This window comes from Ctenopharyngodon idella, chromosome 24 (assembly GCF_019924925.1).
Source record: "Ctenopharyngodon idella isolate HZGC_01 chromosome 24, HZGC01, whole genome shotgun sequence".
Taxonomy (NCBI): Eukaryota; Metazoa; Chordata; class Actinopteri; order Cypriniformes; family Xenocyprididae; genus Ctenopharyngodon; species Ctenopharyngodon idella.
The window spans coordinates 10,569,878-10,582,877 of record NC_067243.1 but is presented as its reverse complement, the minus strand read 5'-3'; the positions used below and the strand labels follow the sequence as shown (position 1 = coordinate 10,582,877).

At 35.7% G+C, this 13,000-nt stretch overlaps 2 protein-coding genes across 2 annotated transcripts; one reads left to right on the top strand and one right to left on the bottom strand.

Annotated features, from left to right (window-relative positions):
• Positions 1-3,574: 3,574 nt before the first annotated feature.
• LOC127507456 (cytochrome c oxidase subunit 8B, mitochondrial) lies at positions 3,575-4,860 on the top strand. The gene is made up of 2 exons (XM_051884581.1): positions 3,575-3,831; positions 4,621-4,860. Exons 1-2 carry the CDS (start codon positions 3,721-3,723, stop codon positions 4,729-4,731), a joined length of 222 nt encoding a protein of 73 aa, XP_051740541.1. The 5' UTR covers positions 3,575-3,720; the 3' UTR covers positions 4,732-4,860.
• Positions 4,861-5,649: 789 nt separating this feature from the next.
• Positions 5,650-12,986, bottom strand: psmd13 (proteasome 26S subunit, non-ATPase 13). The gene is made up of 13 exons (XM_051884580.1): positions 12,777-12,986; positions 12,122-12,200; positions 12,004-12,038; positions 11,850-11,905; positions 11,681-11,724; positions 11,513-11,599; positions 9,868-10,039; positions 9,581-9,660; positions 8,524-8,649; positions 8,322-8,384; positions 8,080-8,160; positions 7,652-7,768; positions 5,650-5,871 (listed from the first exon to the last, which is right to left on the bottom strand). Exons 1-13 carry the CDS (start codon positions 12,875-12,877, stop codon positions 5,776-5,778), a joined length of 1,137 nt encoding a protein of 378 aa, XP_051740540.1. The 5' UTR covers positions 12,878-12,986; the 3' UTR covers positions 5,650-5,775.
• Positions 12,987-13,000: the final 14 nt, after the last annotated feature.

Sequence of the window (13,000 nt, the reverse complement as noted above, 5' to 3'; positions counted from 1 at the left end):
GTTGCTTTTTAATGTTCTGACAGTAGTGAGTCATGTTTTATAAATAAAAGAAATAAATCATACTTAACATTCACAGTGAAGTTGAATTATATCCCTATTTGTGGTCATATATGGTTATTTTATGCTTCTGCATTTGTTTCACACTTTTAGTTGCTCTTTTCCTAATAAACAGGAGTCATTGTATGTACATATAGACATAAATCCAAGGCAGCTGAGGTACTTCAGATGACCTTAAATACCTCAGACTCGCAGCCAATTTCAGCAGCTGCAAACGGAGAGATCAGATCATGTGAGCCAGACGTGTCGCCTGCTCAGAGAGCAATGGCTTCTTTCACTGCCCTCACACACTTCAGTCTTCAATGACTACGTTATGGGAGATATTCTCTTAAAATATGTGTTCTGTTTAATGGTGTAGAATAATTTACAACTTTTGTTAAATACTGAAGCACTGCAAAGCAACGAAGTGAATACTTCCAAGTCTTTAGCCAGTTTCACTTTCTCAAGGTCACACAACTTTGCAAACCGTTCTGAATATGCTTGTGGTGTAATTTAAGGAAATATTTGCATGAAATGTTATAGACTTTAGGTAAAGCTCAGGCAATTTAACATCAATAATTGCTTGATTATTTACGCAGTGGCAGGAAAACTGCTAAAGTTGCAATCAAATGCATCAAAACATTACAGAATTTATCAAATGCTTGTGTTTGTGCTATTTTCCCACCAAATATGATGTCACTTCCTGAAGGATGATGTCATTTAAGAACTGACTGGATATTACAAAAGACTATGACAATCAAAAATCACACTTTTGTACACATTATTTTCATTTAAAACTGATTTTTGTCTTTAAAGTTGTGCGTTTAATATTTTATCCATATGTGTTCATGTCATGTCGGATAGATTGTATTTATGAGTTGAACGCACATAAGGAAGTTTGTATCCAGCACTGAATTAAAAATAAAAAAGGTAATTGAGACTTTTTATCTCGCAACTCTGACTTTCCCCCCCAAGCATTGCATGATATAAAGTTATAAAGTCAGAATTATGAGATATAAACTTTCAAATCAGAGAAATAATCAGAACTGCAAGACATATTTTTTTCTCACAATTCTTTACTTTTTTCCTCAGAATGCCGAGTTTATATCTGGCAATTCTGACTTCTTTTCTAAGAACTGTGATATAAACTCGCAATTGTAAAAATTGTAACAAAGTCAGTGTTTTTTTCCTCAGAATTGGACTTTATAACTCACAAGTTTATATCTCACAATTCTGAAAAAAGAAGTCAGAATTGCCAGATATAAACTCACAATTGCGAGAAAAAAGTCAGAATTGCGAGTTTATTTCACACAATTCTTCTACATTTTTTTATTCCAGAAACAAGCTTCCATTCGTGAACGCCACAACAAAGTCGTAAATACGAGGGGGGAGCTCGGGATTTTCTTTAAGCCCCGATCTTTACTAGTTGGGGGTGTGTCAGTGAGAAACGTGGAATACCACAATACTTAGCACTGACATTGTCAGGCCTTTTAATTTACAACAAAATAAGCTATAATAGCATTGTAACATTATATGTAACGATTAAGATTGTGGCTTCATCAATTAAAACATAAAAAAGCAAAACACACCTGATGCATATTCTTTGTTCTTCATTTTCTAGAAGTAGAGTTTGAAAACCTTGCTGTAGTTAAAGGCACACTATGTAGTTTTCGACTCTAGAGGTCGCTTATTCAAAACAAAGGCGTTGCTTGATGACACCTTGATTTCGCGGAATCATGGGAGGTGTTGTCTCACGTTTGGAAAAGAATCGGACGAGACTCGGGCAGAAATTATATTCATGGATGAGCTAATGTATTAAAGATTTCTTAACATTACTATAGTATGAAGCAGGGTGGGGCTGAAAGCCACTGGAGTGGAACGAGGCCGCTGGAGCGATTGATAATGAGAGACGAGCGCGACACATGACACGGCTCGAGTGCAGTGGAGCTTTTATTATGCCGCAGACGACCGTTTCCGCTTCTTCCAGTCATGAGTATGTGGGGTAATGCAACGCTGTTTATCATATTAGATACATTTGTGTGTTGAAAGTTGTTATAGTGCTACTCTGTGCGTTCGCTAGGCGACTACTATACGACACTTGTTGCACACTGCAGTAAGCTAGATCGATATTAGTCATGGTAAAACATGGTACTTGCGGTAAATCAAGAAAGCAAGAGTTAACAATAAGACTTACTGCGTTGAGATATGTAACGATTAGTTTTCTGTCGATGAATGTATCCAAACAGTTGCTTACCTATCTAATAAAACATAATATATTAAAGTGTCTTTGGTGTTTCTATGGTTACTACAAAATAATCGAGGATAACGCGGGTGGTTAAAATTGCTTATTTCTCTGGTTTTAAACATTCTTGGTACATCTGGGATTATGTAAGTACACAAGTCAACAAAATATATAACACTGTTCTAGTGGTTTTTGGATATTTTCATCCAAAAATCTTACATATTGTGCCTTTAAGAGACGTTATACAACTTAAACACGTAAACACGACTTCCCAACTGGTAAATACGAACTTTGGGGTTGGTAAGATAATTTAAATAAGTCTTTTATGCTCAGAGCTCACCAAGGCCACTTTGCCAAGGCTGCATTTATTTGATCAAAAATGCATTAAAATGATTGTGAAATATTAAAATTTCAAATAACTGTATGTTTTCTAATTTAATAGGCCTGTTTTAAATTCCTGTAATTTCTGTGATGGCTAAGCTGAATTTTCAGCATCATTCCTCCAGACTTCAGTGTCACAAACATGATCCTTCAGAAATCATTCTAGTGCTGATTTGGTGCTCAAGAAACACGTGTCAATGTTGAAAACAGCGCTGTGCAGCTTATTATTTATTTATTCTTTGGTGAATAGAAAGTTTAAAAGGACAGCATTTATTTGAAATAGTTTTTAATGCGTCAATCATTGCTGAATAAAAATCATATAGCTCCATCTTCTGGTACATTTTTGGTGAGGCAGAAAGAGTGGTTAACTAATTGTTGAACATGTTCAAAAGTGCACTTTCTCTTTTAACACTGCAAGTGTTTCATAAGTTGCAATTTTCCGTAGCCTACATTTTGAAATGCAGGTTTGAGATGCATCCATTTAATCACCCATTAAATAGTGTTTAGTTATTTATTTTTTGTTGTTGTCGCAAAACAATACATAAATACAATTAACACTTAAATGTAAGAAAACAACGTAAACAGTATGGGGAAAATTAAAAGTAAAAAATATGGCTAAAATGGAAATCAATGGAAAATAATAGAAAACAAGAAGCGTAAAAATACGTACGAAATAGACTGCATTTTTGCCTTCTAACTTCTGTAGTCCAGTCTTTCCGTTTTAGAGCACCGTAGAGAAGCCCTTACATTTTTAAGACTTCTTGCAGGTTGTATCCATCTAAATGCAGGCACGAAAACACTTTCCATCTTGCTGCGTCTTCACGCAGGCTGCAGCGGGACAGCCAATTAAATAGAGCGAGCTTATCACACGCGCAGCGGATTGGCAAACACAGACATTTCTTTTTCTTTTTTCCTTACCCTGACCTTAAATCGGACTTGGCAGGTGGACAAGAAAATTGCAGCTCTCACTTTTCCTGTAGGGCGCATTACCACTCAAGCCGCGCGCAAGTGGCACATATACTTCAGCGTTTGGATATATCCAATAATCCAGCAACAGGACAATGTCAGCCTTGAATGGCTCTTTCAACTTGCTGAGGGCTGCGATGAGACATCAAATCATCCCTAAAGCCAACATTTCAGCCAAACCAGCCAAACATGTGCTGTCCACTGGGGTGAGTATGAGTTGACTTTTTTTTCCTGCGCACTTTGACCAGACTGCGCGCGCGAGAGTGTGTGAGGGCGTATGAAATACGTTAAGTTATGGATTCTATCCATTAACTAATTAAATACGTGAATATGTGAAGCTATAAAACTGTTTAGTTCTGTTATGAATACCTGTAAATAATATTTAAGGCAGTATAATTAAGGGTGAGACGGACAAATGTAGATAACGCCATTGATCGTATTTGCGCGCTCACGTACAGAGTGGAAATGGCGCGCGGCCAGCTTTCATAGTCATAAAATGAAGAAATTAATTTTTTAAAGTTTGTAATGAAATTACTGTTTTTAAAGTGCTTCGTGCCCTTATACGTTTGTGGAAAACTGCCAATTTTATGACCTTGTCGGACAAATAAAGTCATCCCTGTTGGGAAAGGCAGGTTAAGATGGTCGCAGTGTTTTGGAGCAGTTGTTTTTCGCAGGTCATTCGCTAGTCAGCCAGCTAGATTGTTTCAAACACTGGCTTATTGCTGGTCTACTAACCTAAAAACCATTTTAGACCAGCTACCATGTCCCAAAACACAAATACCTCGGATGTATCTCATTTCCTAGCTGGGATAGTTTTGCGCTGCCACTTTTTGCCCAAATAGAAGTCACATTATAGTCTAAGGAAAAAGGCACCAAAAATACAGCAAGCTTGAGTTTATGGGAAAATAGTTTGGTTAGTCTATTACTAAAAAACAAACCCATTATAGACTAATATAGCTCTGCATCTCACAACTATCACTGCATTCTCGATGCAGGAGCAAGTCTTTGTAATGGTGACCATGTTCGCGACTGTCCTGGGCCCCTCTGGATGGATCCTGGCACATTTGGAGGACTACAAGAGCCGTCCTGGTGCAGCCCAAGAATAACTGTCTATCTGTTTTTGAGCATTCCTTCTTACGAAGCCTATTTAACCTTTGAATGTTTTAATAAATGAATGTACTTGAACACCTCAACTGATGGCAAATGGTCTGTATCGATTAAAATAGTCAAATGTACATGGCTATTTTGCTTTACTGTTGCTGTTAGACGATCACAAGTCAACTAACAGATGGATAATCAATTCTGAAGATAACTGAAGGTGAAGAAAGCTTCCAATACTTTTATACCATAAATGACCAATTTAAAGTAAAGCTGACATTTTTAATTTAAGCAAATTGCAAAACTAAGTACCAAACCATTGCAATTTGCAAGGACACTAATTTCATGCACTTAAGATATAGTGTCCGTTGTTCTAAAAGTATATATTTTTCATACTGAGATTAATCATGTAAAGTCTGAGATTTTTGTTTGAATCTATTTACATACACGTCAGAATAAACAAATAGTGTGAAACGAATGTACCTCAAATCTGACAGTAAGAGTGTTGCTAGGATACAAAATGAATTATAAAATGTGCAGGGAAAGCATCTCGTCATCTATTCTCAGTAATGTAGGATGATTTGTACTTTTTACAGCATGGGTCCATTGTTTCAGTGCAGGATGTGGGAGTAACTGCATTTCAAATTAGATTTTAGAGTTCAGCGAGGTCACATTTCCAAAAGCTCTGACGCAATTCAGGGCTTCAGTTTAACAGTGCTGTTCTTATTGATCATGATGAGTAGAAAAAAAACCTATTCAAAGATCAGATTCAAAATGTTTATGTGATAGTTTACGCAAAAATCCCAAACTTGTCTGCTGCAGAACATAAAAGATATTTTGAAGATTGTTGGTAGAATTTTCGTTTTTTTTGGGGTGAACTATCCCTTTAAATTCTGTACTGCATTTAAAACTCAAAAGAAGAGTGATTGTGAAAACAAGTTATTTTAATGACATAATGAAGATACTGACACGTATCGCACAAAGAACCGAGGCTTGGGGAGAATGCAATGTAAGGGAACATTTGGATGGGCCAGACAGCGTGAAGAACATTTCTAAGTCAGGATGTCCTGAGCCTGGTGTTCCACCAACATAGCCATGTTCTTAACATCCCCACACCAGGAGTCCAAACGATCCTTCATGCCCTTAATCTGTGGAGATTGGGAAAAAAAAACAACAACTTAGTGTTGGGCATAGACATAAAGACAAAAATAAAGTAGAAACATAAAAACGCTATATTTAATGTGTTTAATGGCATCTTTTTAACTAAGTACTATGAATGTGAAAGCCAGAATCACCGGTCTGATACCAGTACTGGTTTTGGTTCTCAATTTTAGCCATTCAACATTGCAGTGTAACTAAAAACCATAATTTTTACCCTTTAATAGGCTTTAAAAAAAAAATCTAACAACTTTTAATTTCAGTGAAATCAGAACAATCTTCACAAAATATAAATTGTATATGCATAAACTAACTTTTCAAGAGCAGCGAGTGATTTTCTCTTTTTCTTTTGTTTTTTGATCAACATTAAAGGGTTAGTTCACCCAAAAATGAAATTTCTGTCATTAATTACTCACCCTCATGTCGTTCCACACCCGTAAGACCTTCGTTCATCTTCAGAACACAAATTAAGATATTTTTGATGAAATCCGATGGCTCAGTGAGGCCTCCATTGCCAGCAAGACAATTAACGCTTTCAGATGCCCAGAAAGCTACTAAAGACATATTTAAAACAGTTCATGTGACTACAGTGGTTCAACCTTAATGTTATGAAGCGACGAGAATACTTTTTGTGCGCCAAAAAAACAAACAAAAAAAATACCTAGTGATGGGCGATTTCAAAACACTGCTTCATGAAGCTTCGAAGCTTTTGTTTCGAATCAGTGGTTCGGAGCGTGTATCAAACTGCCAAAGTCATGTGAACCATTGAAATTTCGAAACACATGACATAACGAATCCTCGTTTACTGAAATCATGTGACTTTCACGCTCCTTACCACTGATTAGAAACAAAAGATTCGTAAAGCTTCGAAGCTTCATGAAGCAGTGTTTTGAAATCGCCCATCACTAGATATTGTCATAAAGTCATTATTTTGTTTTTTTGGCGCACAAAAAGTATTCTCGTCACTTCATAACATTAAGGTTGAACCACTGTAGTCACATGAACTGTTTTAAATATGTCTTTAGTAGCTTTCTGGGCATCTGAAAGTGTTAATTATCTTGCTGGCAATGGAGGCCTCACTGAGCCATCGGATTTTATATCTTAATTTATCTAAAATATCTAAAAATACCTTAATTTGTGTTCCGAAGATGATCGAAGGTCTTACAGGTGTGTAACGACATGAGGGTGAGTAGTTAATGACAGAATTTTCATTTTTGGGTGAACTAACCTTTAACAGACAGGTTAATTAGGCTGCTGTCACTTTAAGACCTGACACGCATTTAATTTTCTCTTTATGTTCACTTAAAACTTTTTTAACTCATTTAAGACTTTGCTTATGAGAATACTCTTAACAGAAAAAATCTGTTGAAGTGCGAAAGAGTACCTGGTACTAGAGCACTGTCTGAGAAGTTGCTTTTAGTGCGCACTGCCGTGTGTGTTGAGTATGTGTTCACCGCTTCTCAGACAGCACAACAGTACAGATTTTTGTGTCTTATCATGCTTGATTTTTTTTTAAAGAACTTGAATGAACAATAGAGTGATAATATACTGAACACTAGTCAAAGGATGCCAAGAAAAAAAAAGGATGTTGTGTTAATTGTTTTAAATATTTTTAAGACGTTAAACTGAAAAGCTACTGCATTAATTTTGACAGCACTATATATATATATATATGTGTGTGTGTGTGTGTGTGTGTGTATAAATATTACTATTATTATTATTTATTTCCAAACTTTTAGACATTGAAGTCTTTAGTTGAGGTGGACATACCTGCTGCAAGTCCAGCACTCTGGGCTGAACCCAGGTCATGTGAACTTTCTTTTCCACCTCATCAATGCTTCCCTTGATCAGTCCGACGGACAGAGCCTTCATTACCAACAGCTCCACCTGTGGGAAAGGATAATGATAAGAATCTCCCAGACACAGATTAACTCTAGTCCTGGATTAAATACACTTTTATAGTGACTTGCCAATGAAAACACTTCATTAACACTAGCTTTAATCTGTGCCTGCTAATCTAGTTGTCTGAGGAGTAAACAACTTAGCCAAAAAGACAAAGTATTAAAAAGTTTACTAAATATTAATAATAACAAATCAAAATAAATTATATAATAAGTACTATATAATAATACGTATACTATTTAATGCAGTCTCTCTCTATATATACACACACGCACACATACACAACAAAGACAAACCTCATTCACTTGGATTTTGGCACTCTGTGCAATTTCCTGGAACGTCAGTTGCCTGTGATTGGCTGGCCGTGTGAAAGTCATCTATGAAGACAATCAATCATTAACTGTTTTAGCATTGTGTTACTCGCAGTATTAACTTCCTCTGCGGCTTAATAATTAATTAGCAAAATGATGTATTGTTTAACTAAATCATAATAGAATGATTTGGAGTCATTTACATTTGAAATAAACAGCATTCATACCTCCATGACACAGAGTAGCTGGATCTTCTGCATGAGTTTGACCTCATGAGCTGCGAGATCGGGCTTTGGAGAGGAAAACAAAAATTCATACAGGTTCACATACTAACAATATAAATGAATTTGTATTGGAAATCCTCTTTAATACATCTGTAGTGAAGGAAAAAAAAACTTTTCATTTGCATTTAATAACTCATCTGCTTACCTGTTGGCCCCATGCAGTCTTCAGGGCTTGGAATTTCTCCACGTTGCCTGCATTAAATGCGTAGAGCGTGTCTATCAGCCACTGTTTATCTGTGTTCCTCAGTGACTCCAGGACTGGGTGCATCAGCTTTAAACATCAAATTCATGTTGTTAGAACAAACAAATCCATCAAGACAAGCAGCTGCCAATGAAGGAGACGTATAACAGTACAATGCAGTGTTATTTTTTACCTCAAATTAAAACTAAAGATTTAAAAATAATTTGTTAATTGAAAAAGCTAAAATAAAAATAAATTTTTTACATAATTTATTTTCATTAAAAGAACAAAAACTAAAAACGTGTCCTAATTGAAATAAAGTTAAAATAAAATATAAATTTTACATAATATATTATCATTAACTAAAAAGTACAAAAACTAAAAAAAAAAAAAAAAAACATTTCTGTTAATTGAAATAAAGCTGAAATAAAAATAAATGTTACATAATTTGTTATCATTAACTAAAAGTACAAAAACTAAAAAACATTTCTGTTAATTGAAATAAAGCTGAAATAAAAATAAATGTTACATAATTTGTTATCATTAACTAAAAGTACAAAAACTAAAAAACATTTCTGTTAATTAAATTAAAGCTAAAAAAAAAAAAAAAAAAAAAAAAAAAAAACACTTCTAATTTGTTTAGTTAGTTTAACTTGGCACTAAAATGATTAACTGGAAATAAATAAACACTAAAACAAACTAAAACTGAGATAAAAAAAATATATAAATTAAACCTAAATAGCAATATTTGCTATTAAAAAAAATAATAAAATGACAAATGTACATAATGAAATTACTAAAAATTAATTTAAAGTACAAAAAAAATAAAAGCTCATTCAAAATATTAATAAACTAATAAAACTAAAAATAAATAAATAAAATTAAAGCTAAATAGAATTAAAAAAAATAAAAAGGCAAAAGCACAACATAAAATAACTAAAAACTAAAATTAATAAATACTATAATATTAAATAAATATAAATAATACTAAAATAACACTGGTACAATGACAGGCACTAACCAGTTCTCCAAAGTTGTACACCCCCTCTCCGAGGAGGCCGGCCAGACCTAATGTGAAAGCTCTTTCTTGCTGCTCTGCTTCTGTTGAGAGAAAAGCACAAAGCTGGAGTGAGAATTAAACCACAATCCCAACTGCATTAGCATCTTCTCATATTTTCACCTGAAATTATGCAGACACAATTCTACTTTCTGATGATTTCTGTAGATATGCTGAGCCAACACTAGAGGGCGCTGCTTCTCTGAGCATCTTGTCAAGTGTAAACATCATGCAGCAGTCAGAATATTTACCAGGTAGGTCTTTTGCTTCCACACATCCCAAGTACCGCAGGGCATCCTTGTAGTACAAGGCGTGGTTCCCAATGATGCGGTAATACTTGCTCGACAGATCGTAAAATCGCCCGTGCACTGATGTAACACCCGGGAGATTGTTCAGCATCTCTTCCACTTCCTCTATTAATTTCTGCAAAATTATTAGTCATAAGAAAGTCTATATGAATAACAGTCTCAAATACAAGTGGGGATCAAGAAAAGGCGCAGTCACATTAGCAAATTTTTGCAGGCGAAATAGGGGAAATGTACTCTATCGTCAGCCTGTGAGATTGCCAATACATGATACTAACGTGCGTGGGGGTGAAATAGTTTACTTATTTGATCATTCATTTACTTACTCATTTAATTATTTACTTCTTTTTATTATCATGGGAAATGAGAATCTTTTTCTATCATTTTGAGAGCAAAGATGGAGTTGGTGATGAAGAAAAACATCACGTCGCATAGAAATATTTTATTCGTGGATATCACACATGCAATTTGTAAACTTTGCTGGTGTTATGTGGTTGACCACAGTCAATTATTCCCTGAAAGTATAGAAGCTTGTTTCCGCCACAAAATAAAAATTAAAAAAAAAAAAATTAAAAAAGGTAATTGCGACTTCTCACATTTCTGACTTTTTTTCTCGCAATTGCGAGTTTATATCACTCAATTCTGACTTTATGATTCGCAATTTTGAGTTTATACCTCGCAATTCTAAGAAAAAAAAAGGCAGAGTTGTGAGATAAAAAGTCACAATTACCTTTTTTATTTTTTTAATTCATGGAGAAAACAAGCTTTTATAGTCAGAGCTTTTGGCATCTGATGGCACGTTATTCTCTCAGACACGACGAGAGACAAATCTACCTCAGTGCTGATAACAGTAAATCAACTTAATTTACTGGCTTAATATTTCTCTTGTGGACCATACATTAATGAAAAGAATCAATATTCTTGTTAAACAAGTTTTTTTTTTTTTTAAGTCAGTGTTTGAAGCTGCTTTTGATTTTCATCGATGACTGATTAATAATAATAATTTAATAGATAAATGGGAAAATAAGCCAATTATTGTCTTGATATCAAAGGCATCAGCCATCAGCAATATCTCTGACTATCGTTGATACACAATATTATCGTCTGTCGATACACAATACTTTTGTCGCTACACGATCGTCGCTACACGCTACCCTCGTCCGTCGCGGCGATACACGCTACCCTCGTCCGTCGCGGCGAGACACGCTACCCTCGTCCGTCGCGGCGATACACGCTACCCTCGTCCGTCGCGGCGAGACACGCTACCCTCGTCCGTCGCGGCGAGACACGCTACCCACGTCCGTCGCTGCGATACACGCTACCCTCGTCCGTCGGTGATACATGATACTATCATCAATAGGCACAACCCTAAAAAAAGGTCCATTGTCAATAGTGTAGCGATGTCACTTCGAAACCAAGCAGTTGAATCTGCATGACCAACCTGTTATGCATGGGGAAATCTTTCGCCTCATGAAAAATTCTTGATCACGTATATTCCTATCGAAATGGCTGTATTTCACCAGCCATCGAAAAGAGCAACTGCAAACATGGCTGCACCTTAAGAAAAGAAATATATGCTAATATGAATAACCTTTGTCGCTGGGAGATCGCTGATGTCGAGCTTGAGGCTGCCAATTGAGGTTTTACAGAGGATGACGGCCTCGTCACTGGCTTTGACCTGACAGAGTAGAAAGACAATGATTTCAATGTCACCAATCACCTTGTAAAATCAGAGCTCAAATACAGAACCACTCGCTACCTTCTCCTTTGTTTTCTCAAGAAAGGTGATGGCTGTATTTGGATCTGTTAAAAAAACGACATGTGTTATTAATATTACATTTTACAACAAAGTAGCATTTTTGTTCACTCTCTATAGGCTTTGCGAAGGAAATCACTGAACAACACTAACGGGAAACATAAAGATGTACCTGGCATTTGTTTTGCAACATGAAGGATGATTTCTACTAAGGACAATGGGTTGATTCTGTCAAGAAAAAAGATGATTTAATTTTTCATCAAATCAGTTTTCCAGAAGCAATGAGAGCATCACAATGGGTAAATTTAATCAGAAATGCTTCTTACCTGTGTTCAAAATCACTGAGGAAGTTTTCATAGAGCTGTGGAAAGCAAATGAGACTTATAAAAGGTTTCACATCACATTTCTGAAGTGTGTAAATGCAGCTGAATTCTGATCTGATACCTGAATGAGACCGTCCCCTTTGGAAAAATAGGGGTCCTGCACAAAGTCTGTCAGTTTCAGAGTCAACTGATGCCACAATCTGTCAAAAAAGCCAGAAAACAAATGTAAATTAATCTGCTATGCAAATAAACAGAGCCAAGATGCTCCAAAAACTCTTAACATGTTCTGTAATTGCTCTTATGCATTTCATCCATCCATTAATCATCTATCTATTCATCCATCAACAAACTGAAGGGCTGCTATTTTAAGGGGCTCACGCAGTTTAGCCATGGATCTGATAAATTTACACCCTTTAAATTAATAAAGCAGTTTTTTTAGCAGTGTATTACATTAGGAAACGGTCTACATTATAATTTTGTAAACCTTCAATAACTCTGACCTCAGATAAAACACTTGAAAACAACAACATTAGTATATAACAAATATCTTACTTCAGCAATGACTAGCCACTATAAGTTAACTCGTTTTACAATAACAGCATCAACAAATATTAAACCATTACGCAAATAAAGGGCCAACGCGGTCTTTAAACACAACCCAAAATGGACAAAGTACATTTTATCCATTTGTGTAAGTAATATAAGTTGCCATTAGCTTAGCATGCTAAATGACTCAGCTAGCCCACATTCACACAATGAACACACATAATTCATACTTTCTGTTGTACAGATCCTCCAGCGAGTGCCACTCCGAGGCCATCTCGGGCGTTGGGCTCTTGCTCTGCTGTTGTTTGAGGTATCCGAGGACATCTTTCATCTTGAACGTAGATGTTTGAGTGTTTGAGTGAGAAAAATGAAGCTCTCGCTGCTTTCACGAATCTATCTGCACTACTAAAATGAATGGACGCTGAGGAGAACAGAGCGCTACCGCCACCTAGAG

Coding starts and splice junctions, on each gene's coding strand:
- psmd13 (XM_051884580.1), bottom strand. CDS start 12,877: ATGAAAGATGTCCTCGGATACCTCAAACAACAGCAGAGCAAGAGCCCA. Junction 12,039..12,121: donor AAGGGGACGGTCTCATTCAG/GTATCAGATCAG, acceptor TGCTTTCCACAG/CTCTATGAAAACTTCCTCAG. Junction 8,161..8,321: donor AGCTACTCTGTGTCATGGAG/GTATGAATGCTG, acceptor TTGTCTTCATAG/ATGACTTTCACACGGCCAGC.
- LOC127507456 (XM_051884581.1), top strand. CDS start 3,721: ATGTCAGCCTTGAATGGCTCTTTCAACTTGCTGAGGGCTGCGATGAGA. Junction 3,832..4,620: donor AACATGTGCTGTCCACTGGG/GTGAGTATGAGT, acceptor TTCTCGATGCAG/GAGCAAGTCTTTGTAATGGT.